Genomic DNA, 25,485 nt, shown 5'->3' on the forward strand with positions numbered 1-25,485 from the left:
CAAACATAAAGTCCCAATTCAGATTGTCAAATGCTTTTTCCATGTCCACGAAGAAGAAACCAACTTCCCTATCACAATGCTTGTCATAATATTCAATAGCGTTTGTTACTGTCCTTAGGTTGTCCTTAATTTGTCTATTAGGTAAAAATCCAGCCTGTTCTTCTGCAATAAATTCCAACAGCCATCCCTTTAACCTCTCCGCCAAAATTTTTGCAAATATCTTGTAATCATTATTCAACAACGAAATTGGCCGATAATTTTTAACATTAGTCAGATCTTGTCCGTCTTTCAGAATCAACGATATGTTGGCTTCGTTCCATGAGTCAGGAATCCTTTGGCCTTGCAAGATTTCATTCATTACCTCTCTTAAAAAAGGTGCCAATTCATTAGCCATCATTTTATAGAACTTTGCCGTTATTCCATCCGGACCTGGTGCTTTCCCTAATTTAGTTGATTGTATAGCTTCTTTTATTTCTTCCTCTGTCACTTCTCTGTTTAACTTTTCTTTCCATTCCTCTGACATCATTGGAAGCTTCATTTTCTCCAAATATTCCGCTATTGAATCTCTGTTCACCTCCTTTTTTTGGTACAATTTTGCATAGAATTTGAAAAAAGCTTTACTAATAGCTGGTTGATCCAACAGTATTTTATTCTCTTCTCGGATTTTAATTATACTTTTCTTCTCTTTTTTCTTTTTTAATTGCCAAGCTAGATATTTCCCAGGTTTGTTTGCACCCTCAAATAGTTTTTGATTCATTTTTTTTCAAATTCCACTCCAATTCTTTATTATTCATTGCCGTCAGTTGTTCTTGCAGAATTTTTATGTCCTGGTATATTTTCTTCTTCCCTGGTCTTTTCTTAAGTTGTATCTCTTTGGCTTTAATTTTTTCCATAATTTCATGTCTCTTTTCTTCCTTTCTCCTTCTGTCTCTTGCATTTAAGTCCATTAATATTCCTCTTGTCACAGCTTTGTATGTGTCCCATACCTTGTGAGTTGGCACGTCCTTATTCATGTTATATTGTATAAAGAACTTGGTCTCTCTTCGTAGCAACGCCATATTCTCTTCTATCTGCAGCAAATCCTCATTTATCCTCCATCCTCTTCCTTTAGTATTTTTCCCAAATTTCCACATAACTGGATTGTGATCTGAGCCTACCTTGGGCTTTATCTCCACATCCTTAGTCCATAACGCCAGTTCCTTGGAGGCCCAGATCATGTCAATTCTTGATAATGTAAAGTGTCTTAATGTATTGTTGATGTATTGTTGAAGGCTTTCACGGCCGGAGAACGATGGTGGTTGTGGGTTTTCCGGGCTGTATTGCCGTGGTCTTGGCATTGTAGTTCCTGATGTTTCGCCAGCAGCTGTGGCTGGCATCTTCAGAGGTGTAGCACCAAAAGACAGAGATCACTCAGTGTCACAGTGTGGAAAAGATGTTGGCAGGTCATTTGTATCTACTCAGGAGGGGTGGGGTTGAGCTGAGTCATCCTGTAAGAGTGTCTTACTGAATAAAATGTATATTGTCTATTTTGGGGTTTTTGTATCCTCCATACATCTTCCAGACTTTCTTGTTCTTTAATCGCAAAAAATTTTTTTTAGCAAAAGTCCTTTTTTTATGTGCACTTTTAGATTTCTTGTCTTCTTCCAAGTTTGTAACTCCATTGAAGTCACCTGCCAGAATTATTTGATCATAGGTCAGTTCGTCTGTTTATGTAAATCCTTGAAAAAAATTTCTTTTGCACCGTTATGCGCATAAATTCCAATCACCAAGGTCTTCTTTAAATTCCAAATTATTTCCACTGCTATAAACCTGGCTTCTGTATCACATAAAACTAATTTGGGCTGCAGCTCTTCCTTTATATACAATACAACTCCTCTCTTCTTCTTTTTGGAAGCCGCTGCAAATTCATTTCCAAGTTTTGCAAGTTTTAAATATTTTACATCCTGCTTTTTAATATGTATCTCTTGCAAACACACTATATTACATTTTTGTTTTAAAAGCCAGTGGAATATAATCTTGCGTTTAGAAGGTGAATTTAGTCCATTTACATTCCAAGATATAATTTTACACTCGATGATCAAGTTATCTCGCAGCTTCTGCGCCCGGCTGGGGCGTGTGGCGGCAGCGGCGGCACGGGGATGGCTGGCTGCAGCAGCAGCTGCAGCCCAGTCACACCAGCTCCGCTGCGCGTGCCTCCGCCCCCCGACAGCCCCTCCGGCGCCTCTCCAGTGCCCTCGCACCTGAGGCCACCGCCTACCTGGCCTCAATGGGCGCGCTGGTATCATTATCTTCAATGATGTTTCTTTATAAGGCAAGATCGAAATAATGGAAAAGTGCGCTAAAAAAAAAATGGGCGGGAAAAAAAGGTCCCGCCCAAAAAAGCGGTTTTCGAGCGGCCGTGTGACCGGAGGGACGCGTGAGAAAGACGGATTGGAAGCAGGAATGTGAACGAAGAGGAAAAAATCGCGGATTGGAGGCAAACGGAAGATATCTGATAAACATGCGAATAATGGGTGAATGTGGATTCGACCCTGGTCAGGCCTCTGGGAGTGGTGGGCTAGGGCTCCAGTCCCTCCCTCCCTCTGGTGCCAGGGCTGCTGCCTGGCTCCGGGGCCAAGCTCATTGGGCACCTCGGCTGAGGGCTCACAGTATTATTACCAGTGCCTGATCTGGTGGTCAGGCATCTTGGTGTGCTGGACTAGGGCTCTAGCCTCAGCCTCTGGTTCCAGGGCTGCTGCCAGGCCCTGCGGCCAAGCTCAGTGGGCGCCGCGGTGGAGGGCTCACAGTATTATTGCCAGTGCCTGATCTGGTGGTCAGGCATCTTGGTGTGCTGGACTAGGGCTCTAGCCTCAGCCTCTGGTTCCAGGGCTGCTGCCAGGCCCTGGGGCCAAGCTCAGTGGGCGCCGCGGCAGAGGACACACAGAGTCATCTCCTTTCCTGTCCGTAATTCTAGTTTGGTGGCACAATGAGTCTTCCTGTTGTGTTGGCTGCCAAGGGTGGTTGTGGGGTGAAGTGCGATGGCAGTCCTCCTGGTTCAGTTGCAGAAAGCAGTATTGGGTGTGGCTCGGGGGCAGCGGAGAGTCCTCCCACTCCCCCCAATACACCTGTGGGGGCTGTGGAGGAGGCCAAAGAGGTCTTTCCGCAGGGGGGAGAGAATCTCTCTCAACATTTTGAGGAGGGGGTGGGCGATGAATCCCTGGAGGAATGGCTTGTGTGTTATGAAATATCCCTCCTGTCCCCATCCCAAACTCTTGGTGGTGTCCCCGCCTGCAGTCCACCCCTCACCCCGTCATCCGTGGCCAGCTCCGAAGCGCAGCCTGTAACCGTTCGTCCTCCTTCCCCTGGGACAGTTAGCAGTCCATGTTTCAATGCCTCCGTATGGAGGCACTTTTGGGCCCTTCCTGATGACCTTCATGTGGTGTGGTGCCGTGCCTGTGATGTCCTGGTGCGCAGGGGCAAAAACCCGAAGCACCTGTCTTTGATGGCCCTGACTTGGCACCTGAAGAAGCACCACCTGAGCCTGTCTCCCTCCTCAACCAGTGAAACATCAGTTGGGGGGAGAAAGGGGGCGACCAGCTCTTCTGAGCAGGGGTCAGTGGGAGGGTCACTTTGCCCTGAGGGTGATGCTGGTGGGAGCAGAGCGCTCCGGCAGGCTGCGCTCGCGAAGGTTGTCCCCTCAGGGTATGGGACAGCGCCACTTAGAACCTCAAGGCTGATGGCTCAGAAGGCGGGCCTTCGCGTCTTGGCAAGCTCTACATGGCTTGCCCCTATCCAGCATGGACTGCGTGGGCTTCTGCAGGCTACTAAAACATTTTGCCCCTTGGTTCTCCATGCCGTCGCCACGCACCCTTGCCCGTTGAGTCCTGGGGGTATCTTGAATGAGGGCTGGCACATTTGGGTCAGGTTTAGCCAGGTCCAGTCCCACTGCTAACAGGCTTCTGAGACCTTGATAGGCCTTCCTGGCACAGCCAGATCATCATGACACCTCCTTTCTGCAAAGGCAGGAAAGTGGGTGATGCTGGAGGCAGCCTCCTTTGGGCACTTGTGCAACAGCTCAGGAACTGTTTCACATGTAGTTAAGCTGCATGGTGCTGCTATCCATCGCAAACGCTGAGCCCTCTGAGCAGGGGGGAATGGGTCCCTCGACTCATGTCCTTCCCACAAAGGCAGGAAGGTGGCCAATGTCAGCTGCTGCTGCTGCCATCCTGTTTCTGTCTCCCCCTCTCAGGAACCACTCTGACCTGTCCAAGCAATGTCTCCTGTCCTGCCCATCCCCTACTTTCCGCAAAGGCAGGACGGCGTGTCATGTCAGCCGCTGCTTCATGAGGGACTATCCTGTTACTGCTCCCTCCTTGGTTACACAGCTCGGTTGTGATTGTGCAGCCGATTGTACTATATAAGGATACAGTTGGTTGCACAGCGTGGCGGCTCCCGTCAACGAGACTGATGGGACCTCTTTCAGCTGGGTGGGAATGTGTCCCACAACTCTTGTCCTTTCTGTCAAGGCAGGAAGGTGGGTGGTGCTGGCTGCTGCCAGAGAAATCCTCAGTGGGACCCTCGGGTGAGGACCCACCAGCGGTTGCTGGGGGATCTTGCCGCTCCCCCTCCACAAGTTGGACAGAACAAGACAGAGAGACAGATAGAAAGATGTGTTGAAAAACAAAAACAAAACCATGGCTGTTGTGGGTTTTCCGGGCTGTATTGCCGTGGTCTTGGCATTGTAGTTCCTGACGTTTCGCCAGCAGCTGTGGCTGGCATCTTCAGAGGTGTAGCACCAAAAGACAGAGATCTCTCAGTGTCACAGTGTGGAAAAGATGTAGGTCATTTGTATCTACTCAGGAGGGGTGGGGTTGAGCTGAGTCATCCTGTAAGAGTTTCCCAGGGTGTGGAATGCTAATGGCAGGAGGCTTCACTGTATCCTGAGGAGGTTCTTTTGCATATGGATTGGTGCTTGATGTGCTAATCTTCTCTGCAGGGCTATTGTCGGGGATAGAATGTTTTGTTGGCCTGGTGTTTTTCAGAACTGGCAACCATGCTCGGTTCATTCTTAAGGTTTCTTCTTTCCTGTTGAAGTTTTGCTTATGCTTGTGAATTTCAATGGCTTGTGAATTTCAATTCAATTTCAATGAATTTCAATTTCAAAACAAAACCATTGGAAAAAGATGGACACACGAGCATACATATAGATGAAGACAGAGAAAGGAATGTAGAAAACAATATAGTTCTAGAAAGACGGGGGAAAAGACAGCTAGAGATGGAAAGAAATAATAAAGGGCAGATATACGTAGAAAGAGATAGATTCAGATAAATAGTGGTGGAATCACATAGGAAGAAAAAGAGAAAGTTGCAAATAGACAGTGAGAGGGAGATACAGAGAAACAGATAGAAAGGGGCACACAGATGTCAACTGTTATAGAACTAGAAACAGAATGTGAATGCAACAAAGAGATATAGAATTGAACAGAACACGACACATCCATGGAGAAAAGGACTGAAAATCAAAAACAGAGAAAGAGACAAACGTTTCAGAATGTTTAAGTAGAATGAACAATACGATAGAATGTATGTACATATATTAAAGAATGTCTGTTAACAGTGAGAGAGTGGTATATATTGGGAGAATTGAATGTGGAAAACGATAGAGATTGAAATAGAGAGGGGACATCACCCTCCTTCTGGCCTGCGCCGGGAATAACTGCGCACTCCTGTGAGGCCAGACGGTTGCAGGGGGATCTTCCCACTCCCCCTCCAAATAGAAAGAAATAGGAAGGGGCATATATACATAGAAAGATATAGATTCAGATAGATAGTGGTGGAAACACATAGGAAGAAACAGAGAGAGATAGAAAGTAGCGAATAGACAGTGAGAGGAAGAAACAGAGAAACAGATAGAGATTGAAATAGAAAGAGAGGGGATATCACCTGCCCTCCGGCCCTCGCCGGGAATAAACGTGCGCTCCTGTGAGGCCAGGCTGTTGCAGGGGAATCTTCCCACTTACCCCCCACATGACATGTTCTCTCCCTCCCATCCTTTCCAGCAAGGCAGGAAGGTGGGTACTGTTGGCTGCTGCCGCACTGTTCCTCAGTGGGACCCTTGGGTGAGGACCCGCGGCTGCTGGAGGATCAGGCCCCCGTCCGAATGACATGTCATCCCTCCCACAGCGCGCTCCTCTTTGGCCTGTTGGCCCCCTGAGAGGAGGTGGTTCGTTGCCACCTCCCCGTGCCCACCAGGCCCGGTGGCTACCGGCAGTACCCACCATTCCTGACCTTGATGGGAATACCAGCGCGCTCCTCTTTGGCCTGGTGGGTGGGCACATGGGGAGTGCCACCAGCAAGCGGCCAGGCCCCCCTGCCCCCTGAGGGGAGGTGGCTCATCACCGCCTCCCCGTCAGCAACCACCTTCTGTACACTGGGCGAACGTCAACCGGTGGCTCTAATTGTATTGAGTGGGAGTTTCCTGGGGGCCTTGGATTGGAGAGGGTATAACTCCAAGATCCCTTTTGCAATCTTGTCCAAACTTGAGTGATGGCTGTAGGAGAGCCTGCAAAACACTCCCCGGGAATATGGGCTCTCTAAGTGCAACGGGGGCCGTTCTGAGCCCCACGAACGGTTCGCGGTTCAGCAACGGAAAATGTTCGTTGCAATTCGCGACCTCGGGATCGTTGGCGGCACCGAACCACAAACCGCGGAATCGTTAAATTGTTTTGGTTCGTGCCCATGTCTACTTGGCACGCAATAAACCTAAGAGGGCACACTTAGAACTGATTCATATAACAATTGTCAACAAGATATGTGTACATTATCTGCTCAAACAGATATTCTCAGGTTTTTTCATGTGAGCAGTGTAGAGAAGCTTACTCATAGAAGACACAGTGGTCTGAGGCCAATTAATTATTCTCCTAAAGTTATTTACTACCAATGGCTTACAGAAAAAAAAAATTCATGTTCAAAATTCAGGTTCAGTAACACCTTAAAGATCTATGAGATTTCCAGGGTATGTTTTTGAGAGTTAAAGCTCCCTTAATCAGATCTGACAAAGGGAGTTCTGACTCTCAAAAGCTCATACCTTGAAAATCTAGTTGGTTTTTAAGGTAAGGTTGCCAGCTCCAGATTGGGAAATTCCTGGAGATTAGAGGGGTGGAGCATGGAGAGGACGGGATTTGGAAAAGGGAGGGACCACAGCAGAGTATAACGTCATGGAGCCCACCCTCCAAAGCAGCCTTTTTCTCCAGGGGAACTGATCTCTATGACCTGGAGATTAGTTGCAATTCCAGGAGATCTCCAGTTACCACCTGGAGGCTGGAAACTCTACTTTAAGGTGTTATTGGACTTGAATCTTGCTCTTTTGCCACAGACCAACACTGCTACCCACCTGAAATTACAAAAAAAGTTCTCATATTTCTAAAATGCTGAAAATGCAGAATGGCTTTAAACTATACCTAGGCTTAATTTCACGTAAACTAGATATCATTTGTAAAGGGATCTTGTTACAGTTTTAATTTCCAGATTTCTCATCAAGTCATACTTTTCTTATGTGATCTTGTGACAAAAAGTACTTGTAAGATTTTTACAATCCACTATAAAATTTCTAATTTCTGGGACTTTCACTGGGCACAGTCTGATTTTACATTAATGTCTTTTTTGTTATGATTGTCTCTGTTATTTTGCTATTATTTACAAAGCACCCTAACACCTAAACTTTGAACTTTATTCTTATCATCCATGGTGTAAGCAGACTTAGAAGTGTTTTTGAGCAAATTATAGTCACAACTGAAAGATAGGGGTGCCATCCTCCAGAGAGGGCTGCCATTCTCAAGGTGAGACATAGAGATCCCCTGGAATTACAACTCATCTCCAGACTATAGAAATATGTTGTCCTGGAGAAAATGGTGGCTTTGGAGGGTGAACCGTATGACACTGCATCCCTGCCATGCTTTCTCTTCTCAGACTCTGCCTTCCCATAGCCCCTCCTCCAAATATCCAAGAATTTCCAGGCCTGGAGTTGGCAGCTCTACTGAAAGAACCTCTTTAAGCATGCACTTGAATAGCCCAGTGAGACTTTTGGATTTGAACAGAAACTTTCCCAAACTGGTCTTATAGCACTGATCATGGTTAGAAAAACTGTTTTTAAAAAATGCCCAAATCCCAAATAAAGGTACAGAGTGTCTAGTGTCTTCTCTAGATTTTGGCCCTAGAGAAATAAAGATATAAATATACAGCTTTAAAAGCAGAGTTTTCAGTGTAATAATGTATAACATGGAACATATTCAGAATTAGATCACGTTGTAGTATGCCTGTAACAGCCTCTCTTTATTGTTTTAACATAAGCTATCCTCTACTACTGCTACACTCAAGATTATGTTTCCAAGAGTCAGATTGTTGGAATGCTATTTATACAGTACTAATCAGATGAGGGCAAAACCATCTGGTCTCTAACCAAGGGCACTGTTAATCTGACTGCTCCTATGAGAACTGACGATAACTAAAGCTTTTGCCTTAATCTCAGTTCCCCCTGCTTGATAATAAATTCCACAAAAAATAAAAGAAAACATGGAATTATTTAGTCATTTGGTTTCCAAAGTTCCATAAGCCCCTACACAGAAAGAAAATATTGTAGCCTATTTACTGTTCCTGCTTGTAAAACAGGCATGCATGTTGAAATTGCAGTTGAGGGTCAGCTATTTCCCTAATTCAGCTTCCCATCTTTCATCTGTTAACCATCCAGGGGATCTGGTAGCTCTTAGGAAATATTCAGCTACTCAAGAAAAGGGGACCAAAGGCTCAGAGTCAGGACTGATAAATCTGAGTATAAAGACTATACTAGTGCAATCTTATACAGAGTGATGTCTGTCTAAACTAATTTATTTCAATGGTCTTAGACTGTCGTAACTCTGCATAGGATTATATACTACATCATCTGCGGGCAAGAGCCTAAATCTCGAAAGACATAATAAAAACATTTAGAAGCATTGTGGAACTTTGGGGAGTATGTGTTCTTTACCAAACAATATTTCATTATATCTCTACAGTTTGCAGTAAAGCTGAGACTTTATACCCCTTGAAAAATTTCATTCAGCACTACTGAGGTTTCAAAAACAGAAACACCAAAAAAAAAGAAAAGAAAAAGAAAGAAAGAAAAAAAGAAAACTGCATACTGTGCTTGCTGAAAAGTGTGTTCCTGTATCTTTTCTTCTGTTTTTCATGGTTTCTTTTAAAAAATAAATGCTCCCCAACAAGAATACTTTTTAAAGATATCACCATTTCAAGTCAATTAAAATGGAGAAAAGATCTTATTCTAAGTCCTAGAAGTTGTTTACTATTAAGAGGAGGGTAAATTGTGTTTGCAGATGCACATTATAAAGCCCCGATCACAAATAGCTTCAGAAATGTAAATGTTCTTTAAAATGTAAAACTGATGTTTGATGTGAAATTACTGTACAAGATGTACTGTAATATTCAAGATTCCAGAGGCCTATACCTACAACTACCATACTAAATCAAAAAGTCCATTTTCTAAACAAGTCACTAAAATAAGCTCCAGAAAATAAACAAAAATGCAAGAGGAAAGATTGCCCACTCAAGAACTCAACTGACTGGATTACTTAACTTCCAAGGAACAGAGAATGCTATTAGCCATGGGACCATACTGGATTTGTAAAGTATTAACCCCATAAACCTTATGACATGAGATGCATAAAATTTTAACATTAGAAGGATAATACATCATTATTCCTAAAAATATGTGCAGGGAAAACCCTGGCAGTATTTCAAGGTGATGTCTTTCCCTGGATATTTTTTCCATGGATACACTTATATATTTAATGTAAAGTAGGCACTCATATGTAGACTCTGAGTTTCAAAGTGGGGATGAGTAAAGTCAGAGTAAGAGAATGTCTCTATTGACAATTCACAACCCTCCACCTTGAAATGTAATTGAAATGAAGCTATTAAAAAACACCTCAGATAAGAGTAGAACCTGTCTGCTGACAGCAGCATACATGGACTAGCTCTCAGATACTGAGGGGAAGAGATGTTGAAAACAGAGGAACAAAAGGCTAAGTGCTCTGAAGATGTAATTCCACATGTTCAACTTCTTCCTCCTGCATACGCTTTGTGGATAAAATCACGCTCCTTCACTGCTGAAGCCATTGCAAGGGAAAGGGGCAGCTTAGCTCAGCATAAACTTTCTCTAACCTCAAATGACTAATTCATTATGAGGTTAAGGAAGTTGGGGGAAAACAAATGCCTCTCCCATCTTACATGTTCTCACTTATATCTAGTAATAGCAAGATAAAAATTATATGTCAGAGTTTCATTTCTCACCAGAAAAGATCAGTAAGGCCTCAAATAGAACCCACATTTTGTGACTGTGGAAGTGATATGCCACTTCTGGTTCCTCACCTGTCTAGTCTGTGAATCCAGATACTGCAATATGAGCCTTGTATTCACACTATGACTCCATGTATTCCCTAGTGCTGCAGTCACGTAGCCAGACTCCCCGTCTCCATTTCTGGAACATCCTAGAATAAAATGTGAAGTTACACATTTCAATTACAACTGAAATGAGTAAAATCCTGAAGATCAACACATCATGCCTTGAATTATTTAATTATGGAGACAAGTTATGTTCATCTTGTGCTCATATTTTGAATCCAATGCATTTTCTATTTGGGTCAGCAAGGGTAGGAGAGAATACTAAAATGAAAACAGGAATATGACAACTTAGCTTATTATTGTACATGCTTATTATGAACAGCTCTTTGTATGTGAATTTTAAATAATCCGACACGGTAGGCATTTACTTTTTACAATGGATAAAGCTGCCATTTGTACTTTCCACTTCATATCAGCAAAGTGAGTTTGCCCCAGTGTGGAACCTGCAATGTGTGTAAAATATGTCAAACTGACTGTGACATAGAGAAGGTTCATCCTAATAAATACTTGCAATTTATCTAAGTAATTGCTAAGGAAGAGCTGTGATCTCATACAAATTACTGTCTAGGGTTTGGCAACCTTTATTGGGCCAAGCATTGAAAAAAAAATGTAGAATCACCAATCAAGAGGTTGTGCTGGCAAACAAAATGGGGGAAGGAATAATCCAATCATAGGTCACTTCCACACGTCCTTAATGAGATGGCCTGCTAATGGAACTTTGGCAGGTTATCTCACTCATTACATATGACATCGTTTCCCATGCACAAGCAAGTCATGATAATCCTGGGTTTTGAGTGTTTTTTGTGAAACTTGTTTTGTTCTGTTTTCATTTTCGATGCTGCTTTTTTCGTGCAATTATCTACCGTATCGATGCATCTGGAGACTTTTTTGCGTTTTGAAGTGCCCTCCCACAAATCTCCAACCCCTCCAACCCGTTGTTTTGGAAAATACAGCTCCTAGCAGTGCTTCCCCCCACCCCCATGCTTCTCCTCGCAGCAGCAGTCAAGAGGGGGATGGGGAAGAGAGCAGGGGCTCCCTCCTGATCCGTCGGCCACCGCTTGGCTTGTGCGCAGCCCTCCTAAGGTCCCACGGAGGCAGCAAGGAGCACCACCCCCACTGCTGTGGGATGTTGGGAGGGCCTCGCTGCCACACTGAGCCTTCCTGCAGCCTGTGCTGAGCTCTTCCGGGCCTCTGGAGGCCCCAAGGAGGCAGCGGAGAGGCAAACATTTTGCCCCTCACTCACTTCTTATCCCTGCATACTGTGCCTCCGCAGGGATAAAGAGTGAGTACTAGGGAACATGGTTTGCCTTTTATATAGTAGGATATGAAATCGTCTGATTGCACTACTCTACTGTTCACATATTTATTAAACACTTTTGCATTTAAAACTTTGGGAAATCAACGGTAGAAAACAGAGTACTACGCATGCCCAGTTTCTACAAAAACTGAAAGACAGGACAACGATATAGCACTCCAAAAAAAAAAAAAAAAGGAAAGTTGGGTGGGACTGCACCAATGTCATTTGTGATGAGGTGCAGAAAGAACACGCTTTCTGTTTTGGGACCTTTCTTTCTTCTGCTATGAACACACACAAGAAACGCATGAGGATGCTGCGTATGGAAGGTGAGTTATGAACGTGTGTTGGGAAGACTCGGCTTCGGGACAGACAAAGCCCCCCAAAAAGGGAACATGTGGAAGCGACCATATTTGGAACTAGTCAAGCCCCGGTAGCACTGTCAACATCTCAGGGATTCACCTTGGACTCCACTGATGGCTGTGCAAATCTGGGAGGGCACGATGAGCCTAAGCCAGGCCTTTTCCCCATCCTGTTGTCCCTAGAAGTGCTGCCAGTTCCTCAGTTCTTTGGGTAGAGATCTGGTTCTGAGTGCCAAACAACATGGTTTGGTGTGCAGCTTGTGGCTTACCTATGGCCTACCGTATTATTTTATTCAGATCGCTGTTTCTTCCTTAGCATTTGACACATGCTAACCCAATCCTCTACACAGTATCTTCTGTACAGAAATTATATAGTATGCATAAGCTGTCCCAAGAAGCAAGAAGGAAACATTTTTGCTTTTTACAAACACAGCCTGGGAGCAGTCAATTAGGTAGGAGGCATTGTATTACAACACTTTGCAGTTACAAGATTTCTTGAAGCAGACTGGGCACTGAACTGGACCATTCATCTTCCTGATATCAAGTTCATGAATCCACTGTGCTGTAGGGCATATAATTCATAACACAATTGTTGTCTGACTTGCTTGTCCCAACAATTATTTGCCACTTTACAACCTTTCGTTCACTCCACTTAAGAAAATTTAGCAGTGGTGTGTTGCAATCTGTGTTTATGACAAACGTTTCATACTATCATTGCAATTCAGTCTGGTAAAAACTAACAATTCCATCAGGCTTATAAATAAATACTCAGGAAAATTAATTAGAGTGGCCAATCACATGCACAGTGCAGTCTGCAAACTGCTTCTAAACATGGTGGTCCCTATGCTCGCACAATTAAAGATAGCCTGCCACCAAAAATGATAAAGAAGGGCTGACAGTCATATGGAAACAAGTTGGGATTCTCTATTCAACTGACACTGTAGACTTTCTATTACATCACTGAATGAGTATAAACTGAACAGATACAAGTCAAAACCCAAACTAAGGGGAAAAAAATCAAGGAGTTATTTTTCAATGCATCCCAAGCTTTCTTATTTCTGATCCTTCTATCACTTCTCAAACTCCATTATGGAGATGGAAATGTACGGGGCTAGGAAACAGTTAACCCACCTAGAATCCATGGGGAGGAAATATATTGTGACCCTCTTGACTTCACCATGCATTCCTTTACAGCCCACGACTCCCACTGATGTCAACAGGTATCCTGCCCAAACAAGGGAGGCAAGTTCAGGGGTAGAGTGATTAGAAAAAGAGCAGGCAAATAAATTACTCTGCCCTTTCCATTTCTGAGAGGGAAAGCTTGTCGTGCCAGGCTAGAAGAGCACTGCCTTGACAACTGCATACAGGATTCTTTGTGCAACCCATTTCCAGAAAAACACCAATCTGTAGAGTCACTCAAGAGCGCTTCATAGTGCAAGGGAGTTAGCTGGGAATGGCTTAACTTCTTTTTCACAGAGTACAAAAAAGAAAAAAAAATAGAACACAGCCTGCAAGAAAGTTTTCTGTGTAAAAGAGGAATACTGTAAGCCTGCTGCAATCTACGTTGCAATAAGACAGAGAGAAACAAATTGGGCAATGGTAACACAATCTCTGGAGAAAACTGAGAGTTCAATGGTGGTGACAATGGCAGTCCCTTCTCCTCTCACTGAACACTGGGAGACAACAGAGGTCTCAGAGGCAGAAAGTCAGAAACGGCAGGAAAAGTGATAGGCACTCAAATAAGCTACTTAAAAATTTTATTTCAACTGTGGCATCAATTTTAACAAGATCATGGCAGATAATAAGCAACGGTTACTGCATTCAAACAAACATATCCTGTTCCCTTGCTTATTTTCAAGCTTACATAGCCTTTTCTTACTTGGATGTTAATGTTATCTAATCCAAGGAACTCTCCAAACAATATATGAATCTGTGTTCCACAACTGAATTTAAAGAATTCAATAAAAACATATAAACACATAAATACACATAACGAGGAACACGGATGACTTACTGGGTGTACACCAAGCAAAGCACAAAAAATCTTCACTCACTGGAAGACAATGATAAAACACAAATATCCTTGGGGATGGAATTCCAAAGTTTGGCACTATGGCTAAAATGGCCCTTTCTCAGATTGCCACCCGTCTAGCCTAGATGGAGAGAACATTCAAAGCAGTTCCTTGAAAGATGACCCTAGTGGATGGGTAGGCTCATATGGCGGAAGGCAGTCCTTCAGGTATCCTAGCCCCAAACTATATAGGGCTTTAAAGGTCAATTCTAGCAACCTGAAATAAACCCAGAAGCAAATTCGAAGCCAGTGCATCTGGAATAAAATGGGAAGAATATGGTCCTTATAACCTACTCCAGTCAACATTCTGGCTTCAGCATTCTGTTCCAACTTTAGCTTCCAGACAGTCTTCAAGAGCAGCTCCATACAGAGTACACGGGAGTAATCTAATCTAGAAGTTACAAGGGCATGTACCACAGTGGCATGATCTTTCCTACCCAGGAAGGGCCACAGCTGGTACCCTTGGCCACCACTGCCACTTCATTACCAACAGGAGCCTGGGTCTAGCAGTACTTCCAAACTACAAACCTGCCCTTTTAGGGGAAGTGCAACTCAGGGACAGATTGGGAAGCAAAAACAGCCACTGAAAAAGCTTCAGAGTGGTCCCCTTGTATACTCCTAATCAAGCTCAAGGGCCACAGAAAAAAACTAAATGGTGCCCAGTAGTAGCAGGAAACGGGGAGAGAGAGCTGCATCTCTCCTGTGCATCTTCTCATGTGCAGAATCCAAGGTTGGATTTTCATCTTTCTGTCTTCGTGGAGATCAGGACAGCATACATAGTACTCATTTCCCTCATTTTATTCTCACAACTTGTGAGCTAAGTTAGGGTTCACACACACACACACACACACACACACACACACACACACACACACACACACACACACACACACACACACACACACAGAGAGAGAGAGAGAGAGAGAGAGAGAGAGAGAGAGAGAGAGAGAGAGAGAGAGCAACTGGCCAAAGGTCATGAAGCAAACCATGGCTGAAAGAGGATTTGCCCCACATTTCCTAGCTCCTTGCCCAGCACTCTAACCATTACATCACATTGGCTGTCAAATTTAGATGGACACTAAGAGAAAATGGTTTGCCTAAGACCACCTAGTAGGTAGACCTGGCTACCTTGCAACTAGGGTTGCCAGTCCCCTGATAGGAGTGGGGGAACCCCCAGTCCCAGCCTCCTCCTTTGTGGTCACCACTCACCTGGCTGGCGGGGGGGGGGGGAACGGGCCTCCCAGGGCACACTCTCAGCTTGGTGTGATAGCGTCACTTCCAGGAGTAATATCACTGCACAGGCCGTGGGAGTGCTCCTGTACTTCATGCTGGGCCAATTTGGGCCCCAAACTTTACTCCTTAGTAAGAGTACATAAATCATCAGAATGGGAATGAGGGGAACAAAGGAGCTTTTTTTCATTGCCTCTGAAGAAGCAGGCCCCAAACAGGCCAATTCTTTAAGAAACGGCTCATCATGAAGCCCAGGAATGCTCCTGCAGCGTATACAATGACAGAAGTGATGTCATTGTGCCATGCTAGGAGTGCACACATGTAAAGCTCTCACTCTTAAAAGTTCATGCTGGAATGAAAAGTGTTAGTCTTTAAGGTGCCATTTGAGTTCTGTAGTGTAGAATTTATTTGTACATCCAAAATATAGCAACTATGTTCCCACATTTTCACGCTTGGACACTGAAATAATAAAACCACTCAAAAATATTAACAATGAGGTACATACACATTGTTCTCAGCTTTCATGAGAAGAACATCAGCACAGCAGTCATGCTGAAACATAAGAGCGTTCTTACTGGGGAACAGAGATGGGCATGAAATGGGGAAAAACCAAAACAAGAGTTTCGCGTTTTGTCGCGTTCCATGAATCACGGAACTTCCATGAAATTGTCCTGTTTCGCGATACGATTCGTTAGTTTGTGATTTGTCAGAATCCAGGGCACTCCAATGGCCCCCTTCATACCCAGAGATGACAAACTCACAGGGAGGCTTCAGCAGGCTGTCCTCCAGCCACCCTTCAAGTAGCTCTCTTCAGGCTCTCTTTGCTGACTTTTCTCTCCCGTCCTTCTGGCCTCCTGCTTTCTGCCACTGCTGGAAGAAAAGTCAAGCAGAGTGGATCTGCTTGGGTTTTCCTCTCTTCAGGTTCTCTTTGCTGACTTTTCCTTCCCATCCTCCCACTGCTCTGACATGCCCTACTCCGCCTGCCTCCAAGTTTTCAAAGGAAAAGCCGAGCAGAGTGGATCTGCTCAGGAGAGCTTGGGGGCGGGGTGGGTGGGAAGGCATGTCAGAGCAGCAGGAGGATGGGAGATAGAGAGTCAGGGAAGGGTTCCTGAAGCTGGAAGTGGCAGATTGTGCTGCTGAGGCTGCCACAACCGCCACTACTCTACCACCCCGTTCTTAAAAATGGAGAAGGGAAATAGAGAGGGGAAGGAGTCTCCAACTCCAGTTCCCAGGTAAACTTGCGCAGACCTGCATTGCTCAGCTCTCAGGCTGGCAGGGAGAGCTGCCTATCAAAGTTATGTGGGCTGAGATTCAGGTTTCCACAGCAACAAAAGGTCTGCAGACATTCTGGGCCTACGTTGCCTAGGGGAATCAATGGATCGGCGCCAGCCTGTCTGGCATCATGAAGCATTCACGAATCGAACAAATGGCCCAAAAAGTAATGAATTTTGTAAAAAAAACATGGCCCTACGAAACGGCCCATTTCGTCACGAAATTTGATTCATATTTCGATTCATGCCCATGTCTACTGGGGAAAGATTCTGCTGCATATCAATTAATTCTGGCCCTAGTAGGATACTTTGAAAAGATTAATGAATTTACAAAATATGGTTGTTGTGGGTTTTCCGGGCTGTATTGCCGTGGTCTTGGCATTGTAGTTCTTGATGTTTCGCCAGCAGCTGTGGCTGGCATCTTCAGAGGTGTAGCACCAAAAGACAGAGATCTCTCAGTGTCACAGTGTGGAAAAGATGTTGGCAGGTCATTTGTATCTACTCAGGAGGGGTGGGGTTGAGCTGAGTCATCCTGTAAGAGTTTCCCAGGGTGTGGAATGCTAATGGCGGGAGGCTTCACTGTATCCTGAGGAGGTTCTTTTGCATATGGATTGGTGCTTGATGTGCTAATCTTCTCTGCAGGGCTATTGTCAAGTATAGAGTGTTTTGTTAGCCTGGTGTTTTTCAGAACTGGAAACCATGCTCTGTTCATTCTTAAGGTTTCTTGTTTCCTGTTGAAGTTTTGCTTATGCTTGTGAATTTCAATGGCTTCCCTGTGCAGTCTGACAAAGTAGTTGGAAGTGTTGTCCAGTATTTTGGTGTCCTGGAATAAGATACTGTGCCCTGTTTGAGTTAGGCTGTGTTCAGCCACTGCTGATTTTTCAGGTTGTCCAAGTCTGCAGTGTCTTTCATGTTCTTTTATTCTTGTCTGGATGCTACGCTTTGTGGTCCCGATGTAAACTTGTCCACAGCTGCAGGGTATACGGTATACTCCTGCAGAGGTGAGGGGGTCTCTACTGTCTTTTGCTGATCGTAGCATCTGTTGTATTTTTCGGGTGGGTCTGAATACTGCTTGAAGGTTATGCTTTTTCATAAGCTTTCCTATCTGATCAGTAATTCCTTTGATATATGGCAAAAACACTTTTCCTGTAGGAGACTGTTTTTCCTTGGTTGTTTGAGTCATCCTGGGTTTGATTGCTCTTCGGATTTCATTTCTGGAGTAGCCATTTGCCTGAAGTGCGTGGTTTAGATGATTAATTTCCTCATTGAGAAAGTGCGGCTCACATATCCGTATTGCGCGATCCACTAATGTTTTCATTATGCCTCTTTTCTGTCGGGGGTGGTGATTGGAGTTTTTGTGTAAGTACCGATCAGTGTGAGTTGGTTTCCTGTAGACCTTGTGACCTAACTGAAAGTTTGCTTTGCAGATGACCAAGGTATCCAGAAATGGGAGTTTTCCCTCGATTTCTTTCTCCATTGTGAATTGTATGTTCCGGTGGATGTTGTTGAGATGATTCAAAACCCCCATCAATTCTTCCTCCCCATGGCTCCAAATGATAAATGTATCATCCACAAACCGGAACCATACACTAGGTTCGTCGCACAAAATGATATTTCGCGTTTTCCCTGCAACATGGCGCGACGTTCCGGAGGCAGGTAAGCCTGAGAACCTGCCAGGTTCTCAGGCTCCTGCCAGGGGAGTCAAGGGACCTGGCAACCCTAGAGTAACCCCACTCACCTCAATGTGCATTACTTCCAAGTAAACATGAATTAAGTTCTGGTTGCAGTCTTAAACACAGCACATTCACTAGAGAAATAACAGCTTGGGAGGCATATTTTAAAAAAATTGGTTTCTGTCCACAAAACCTGGGCTTGGCTGGAGCTGCCAGAGAAATCCAAGTAAACAGGGGAATCTGCTGGAGAAGGGGGTCCTGTCAGCTCTCCCCCCAGCCATCCTATCTCTTTGGCTGGCCTCTTTTTCTTTCCTTACACTCTGTTTCTTTGTGGATGCCTGTCCTAGTTGTCATGACTGATGGCCCCTTTAGCCTTGCTATGAGCCCTCCAGGCCAGAGGCCCACCATGAATTGTCCTAGTTAGATTAATGGCCACTCTGTCCCTGGTGCAACCCCATCCAGAACAGGAGATATCCCAGTTTCTGAGTTAAGCGTTCCCCCACCAGTAGTACCTCCATTTTGTTGGGATTAAGTTTCAGCTTGTTAGCCCTCATCCATCCCACAACTGCCTCCAGGCACCTGTTCATAGAGCCTCGCTACAAGTGACATCTTACACGCGAACGGCACTTGATCATTTTCGCAAGTCTTTCTGGGAATTGAAGTCCCTCTCCCCCACCCCTTTTCCTTCTGTTCCTTCCTCTCTCTGTTAGAATGGCTGCCTGAAGAGACGGAGAAAGCCTGCTTTTGCAAATCGCTCCTCCAGTCACAAGCCTGCTCTCAATGATCTCTGGGGGGTGGGCAGCTGCGACTTTCTCAACTTTCTCCAGAGCAGCTCCTCCCCAGCAAGACGATTAGCAAAGTTGCAGCTGCCTGCCCCCAAAGATCACTGAGAGCAGGCTTGTGACTGGAGGAGCGATTTGCAAAAGCAGGCTTTCTCTGACTTTTAAGGCAGCGATTCTAACAGAGGGGAAGGACACTAGGACTTCACTGACATGTCAGCTTTCTCCAGAGCATCCCCCACCCCCCAGCAAGACGATTTGCAAAAGCTGCTATCGTAGGCTTTCTCCGTCTCTTCAGGCAGCCATTCTAAGAGAAAGGGGAAGAAACAGAAGGAAAAGGGGTGGGGGAGAGGGACTTCAATTCCCAGAAAGACTTGCAAAAATGATCAAGTGCCGTTCGCATGTAAGACGTCACTTGTAGCGAGGCTCATAGTCTCCACAGCCTCCCTGGGATTTGCTGATAGCACAAGAGAGAGAGGAGTGATATCTTTTATATTTTTTCACCTGCTACTCTTCAGCTTCTACTATTTGAAACTCATTTTCCTCTTCACAGTATTTTCCTTGATGAGGAAAAGTGCTTGAGAGGCTTGATGCCCAAAATGATGAGTTCATTCTTTGAACAGGCTGGAGTTCATTCCTTGGCCAAGGTGCATTCCGTACCCATTACAATGGCACATACTCCACCACTGATCTATGTACAACTAATAAACAAAGGTTTAGGAGTCTAACTTAAAATGATTCAGACTTGCGTACCAGCCTTTTACATAGAAATCACAAATGATACAGAACTTCACACTGAATAATGTTTAAAAGATGCATTCAGATAACAGATTCTGGAGAGAAATTATTTCCCTATATGCCCATGTATTCTTTAGTAATACCAAATGGCATTCTGCTAGAAAAAAGGCTATGCATACCTTGCCCATAACCTATTTCACTGTGTTACAGCCTAAATGTGGCCTCATCAGTGGATACTTAAATCTGGAGACTAGAGCTATGGACAGAAGACAGATTTTTCTACAAATGTGAAAAAGGCCCAGATTTGCAGAAAAATCTAAAATAAAAAAGTTGGGGGGTTAACCCCCCACCCCCCAGAAATGTTAGAAGCAGCACCTGTAGCTTCAAGAAACAAATGTCTTCAGAAGCAACCACTAGGTAATCACAACTGTATTGTCAGAGTTCAAGCCTTGGTTTCTGTCACTAAAAGGCAGGTTGGAAGGGCAGGGCCCTTTCCAGGGCAGTTCTTACCTCATCAAGGCTAGGCCTAGCAGCAGCCACCAGATGACATGCTACACCTAACTTGCACAACTCCCCCCGGCCTGGCTGCTTGCTACTGTTCAACTGCAGCCTCCCAATGAAAGCCAGTGAAGTATAGGGTTTAGAGTTTCAGATTATGATCTGGGATACCTATGTTTGACCTTTTCCCCCTTCATATGGAAATTCACTGGATAAATTTAGGCCAGTCACACACTCTTAGCCTAGCTTACTTCACAGGATTCTTGTGAGAATAAAACGAAGGCAAGAAGAATGATGAAGCTTCTTTGGGTCCTGTTGTGGAGAAAGGTGGGGCATAAGTCAAGTGAATAATAAATATAGCCGAAGATGGGGGGGCAGATAAATGGTATGTTGGTTGGTGGATGGAAAAGAGAGACAGGGGCAAGGAAAGTTGAGGCTATGGTGCTGCCAGGAGGAGGGGGAAAGGGTGAGGAGGGGGATACAGGGGAAAGCTGGGTGCCCCTTGTAAGTATGTGCAACTGGGTCCATCCTGGCTAGTACCACAAGCTGGGCCCAGCCAAGCCAGCATTACACAACTGGACTTCTTGTTAGAGTGGCTGGAATTTGTTGTAGGTGTGAAGGGGTGGGTTCTCAGATGATGTCTGTTCTTTCCTAATCAATAGGATTCAATGAGTTTTTATTGGAAAGATTTCAGGTTATGGGACTTGTGTAGTACAGCTCAGAGCAGCATATACAGGTTGTCCTTCTGCATTATATCTTCATAGCAACCTGATCAAAGGTCACCCAGAGAGCTTTATGGCTAAGGGCACCACTTGAGAGTACTGCATCCAGTTTGGAGCCAAACGTGGGCCATTTAAAAAATGCCACAGCATGGCAGGAGCAGACATCTCCCCAACCAATCCAGTGCCTTTAAAAGTGTTGAAACAGTTACAGTGTGTGTGTGGGGAGGGAGGTTGTATTGACACTATAAAAGGCACTGGGGGAAAGACAAGAGCAACTGGTCCTGCTGTGCTTCAGGCCCAATCAAGAGTGGGCTCTTGCTCCTTGTGGCATTTTTAAATGGCCAGGTCATTCCCAGGGTCATCGTAACATCTAGTTGTGCCCTGAGTGGGAATGTGAACCCAGGTCCTATTTTGACACACCAACCACTATACTATATGTGTGGATTTCCCTCAAGAACCCAATTTGCCTTTTATACTTTTTCATATTTATGTCAAGCCACTAAGTGAATTCATTTTGAGGTTGGCTGTCATCAGTATACTGTTGCAGTGAGGAAGGCAGACTATAAGTAATATAAATAAATTAAATTGTATGTGTGTTATGTGACGTCAAGTGGCCTCTGACCTATGGCGACCCTATGAATGAAAGTCCTCCAAAACGTCCTATCATTAACAGACTTGCTCAGGTTCTGCAAACTGGAGGACATGGCTTCTTTTACTGAGTCAAGCCATCTCGTTTTAGGTCTTCCACTTTTCCTACTGCCTTCCACTTTTCCTAGCATTGACTTTTACAAACAATCTTGTCTTCCCATTATATGACCAAAGTACGATAGCCTTAGTCTTGTCTTTTTAGCTTCTAGGAGGATGCAGGCTTGATTTGTCTTTTTGGCTGTCCATGGTATCTACAAAACTCTCCTCCAGCACATTTGAAATGAATCAATTTTCTTCCTATCAGCTTTCTTCACTGTCTAGCGTTCACATTCATACATAGTCATGGGGAATATCATAGTTTGTATTACCTTGATCTTGGTTCCCAGGCAGACATCTTTATCTTTAAGGATCTTATCTAGCTCCCTCACAGCTGCTCTTCCAAGTTTCAATATTCTTCTGATTTCTTCACTGCACTCTTCCTTTTTGGTTGATGATTGAGCCAAGGAATAGAAAATCTTGAACAATTTCAATTTCCTCATTGTCAACTTTAAAATTGTGTAATTCCTCAGTAGTCACTCATTACTTCTGTCTTCTTGATGTTCAGCTGTAATCCTGCTTTGGCACTTTCTCCTTTAACCTTCATCAGTAGTTGTTTTAAGTCTTCACTATTTTCTGCTAGTAGTGTGATGTCATCTGCATATCTCAAATTGTTAAATATTTCTTCCACCAATTTTCACTCCACCATCTTCTAGATCTAATCCAGATTTACTTATGATATACTCCCAGCTGTATATTTGCCCCCAGATATTGTTGTGGCTGTCATGATTCTAGCTGGACTTTTTTTTTTCAAATTAGATGACCCTCCATTGTTTGTCTCTTCTTCCCAGAATGCAAGTGCTGTAATCTAACGCTTACAGCAATCAAACTGTAAGCCTGCCGGCACCACAACATCTCAGGCTGGCATGACAGGCTTAAGATCAAGACCTCAAAACCTGCTCCTTATTTTTTTAAATTCTTATCACAGTTGCCTGATAATTTTAAAGCTTTCATAGTTTTTTGTGCCTCAAAAAAAGGTATATGTGATTTTTTTTCTTTTTCTGTCATAATCCTGCCATACTCCTCAATCTAGCTATCATTCAAAACACACCACACAATCCCACTGTTTACTTAGTCAAGCCCAAAAAATAAAACTGCATCTGGATGAGTCCAAGCAGCAAGAAACATCTGCAAGACTTACACCAAAAATGTATCAAGCTACAGTACCTACCTAAAGAAGTAGAGAGACAGAATGACAGAAAAAAATTAATAGTTTACTTTTTCTCAGTGAGGAAAATGGAAAAAAACAACAGCTGAAAATCTAAGCCTTGTTCCACACTGAGAAGTCATTTGGGAGCTCCATTTAAGTATTAAAAACAGTAACAGAGGGTCCTCTAGAGGGTTAGTAAGATGATGCTTAAGGGTTTTTTCCAGGTTTTCAGAACTGGCTAGCAGGTTCATCTTTAGCAACATGTTTTGCATTAGGGATATCTCAGCTCCTGGCATCAGCGTATTCATGTTGATTCCATTTTTGTTTTGAAACTCTACAGTGTATGTGAAAAAGAGAGACTGTCCAGCCAGTACTTAGGCTCTTGTGTACTAAGGATGGGGGGTGGGGAAGAAACGATCCAGCTGTTCTGAATCCTGGCCAGATGATCCACTAGAATCATGCATCAACCCCGAACAAAATTATCAGGTTTCTTAGTGGTGGAGATAGGAAAGCAGCTGGCACTTTTATAGTTACAGAGCTGAGCTGAGAGAGTTGCAAAATACCACAAACCTAAAGATTGATGAGATTTATTCTCTCCAGTATTCTTTTTTAAACTTCTGTGGTTTAGCAATAAAAAACATTTCAGTGTCCAATGCTCCAGTATCCTCTCCTTCCCACAAGTGGGGATTCTATCCTTACATTAAGAACCCCTGTTCATCTGATTGCCAATCCTTCTCTGAACTTTTGTAGTAGATATTCTGGGGGAAAAACCCTACTTTTTTGACTAATTATCTCAGTAATACTCCTATTTTCACTGTCACTTTATTCTTCATCATTCAGTCTTTTAAAAGAATCTCATCACTTATCCTGATCTTGTGCAGTATAATGTTTTACATTAAAATAGTTATAAATATAAAAATTTATAAGGAAGTGTCACTGTGAACTAAAATCGGGATAATCCAGACTATGTTATTCTCCATTACTATGTATGGATATGAAAGATGGACAGTGAAGAAAACTGAAAGGAAATGATTCATTGGAAATGTGGTGCTGTAGGAGAGTTTTACAGATAACATGGATGGCAAAAAGTCAAATAACTGAGTTCAAGATCAAATCAAGCCTCCCTAGAAGCTAAAATGATGAAACTGAGGCTATCATATTTTGGTCACACATCATGAGAAGACAAGACTCACAGGAAAAATGCTAGAAAAGGTGGAAGGCAATAGGAAAAGAAGAAGACTCAAAATGAGATAGCTTGACTCAATAAAGGAAGCCACATCCTCCAGTTTGCTAGATCTGAGCAATGCTGTTAACGACAGAAATAACAATAAAAACACAAATCTTACAGCATTTCAACTATTTACCTGCTCATCATCTATAAAGAGGGTGAATGTGTGGGTTAGTAACAGTTTACTAATCTGAATTAAAACCATATACAATACAATAAATCCTCAAGAATCCCTCTTTCATTAAATGACCTAGCAAATAAATCACCCTTAAAGCACCTCCTGAAGACACCCCTTGCCTCCACTGGGAGCATGGTCCACAAGGTGGGATGTACAAGGTGGGGACAAGCTAAACAGTTTTCATAACAAAATCCTGTTTACTTACGAGTGAATAAAAATTAAGCGCCACATTTCTTTCTCTCTCTGGCAAGAAAGTACATAAAGGTGCCAAAAATGTATCCAAACAACATTTCTGAATAATTAAAAAAATGTTGTTTGTATCAGTCTTGTAAAAATTCTGTCTTTAGGAGGCAATATAATGGTATTAATCAGATTGCCTGCGGGGTTAGTGGGGGAGTAGAGGGATGGAATGCTAGAATTACATGTGTTTATGTCCCCTAAGGCTTGAATGAGACACAAGAGATATTTGAAATTGCCAGAGCAAATGAAAACTCCTATGTTCAAAACCTCATGCAGGGTAAAGCGTTTCATTTTCCCACACAAGTCCATCTCAGCTGTTGTGCTATGTCATTCTTTTGCTGCTAGTCACCCATCATGCTGATTTTTCATTTTTCCCAGTTCTACAAGCTAAAAGTTGACTGACATGCATAAGTCTGTAAGTCACAGAAGCAGAACTTCAAGGAGGGCAAAGCAACAAAAGCAGTATGCTTACAGACCTCTCTAAGACATACCCATTATTATCAGACATATTATTAGACATTAATTAGTATTAGCATTAACGAGGAAAATTAATATTTCTGTATGTATTGTGTTCTGTTGGAAAAGGTGCTTTTTTGATATCTTAGGAACTACATTCCTTACCTTGCTGCAATTATTTCAGTCATTATATAGTAAGATGCATATTGACTCAGACTCTGGGAAGGGACACATATGGGTTCTTATGCGAGTTAACTGAACTTGATCAAGGAATTTCAGCTTGAGTTAAATGGAGAAAAAAAATTAAGTGTCAAAGGGCTTTTCTGCATGGGCTTTTAAAAAATTGGTCCTGGCCCCATACAGCTTTGATTTATCCCCTGATTTCTGCACACACTTTTTTGCCTTTAGGTTTCACTT

General features: G+C 43.6%; 1 protein-coding gene across 8 annotated transcripts in view; it reads right to left on the reverse strand.

The window, feature by feature from the left end:
* Positions 1 to 25,485, reverse strand: part of RAD51B (RAD51 paralog B) — a 636,381-nt gene that overhangs the window by 318,456 nt on the left and 292,440 nt on the right. For 4 of the 8 annotated variants that reach the window (XM_054971797.1, XM_054971795.1, XM_054971796.1 and 1 more), the window contains exon 9: positions 10,402 to 10,520. The exons of the other annotated variants lie outside the window; for them this stretch is intronic. In XM_054971797.1, coding sequence (XP_054827772.1) covers positions 10,402 to 10,520 — 119 coding nt within the window. The remainder of the gene's footprint in view (positions 1 to 10,401; positions 10,521 to 25,485) is intronic. 8 annotated transcript variants of the gene reach the window in all.

The sequence above is a fragment of the Eublepharis macularius genome, chromosome 2, assembly GCF_028583425.1.
Source record: "Eublepharis macularius isolate TG4126 chromosome 2, MPM_Emac_v1.0, whole genome shotgun sequence".
NCBI lineage: Eukaryota > Metazoa > Chordata > Lepidosauria > Squamata > Eublepharidae > Eublepharis > Eublepharis macularius.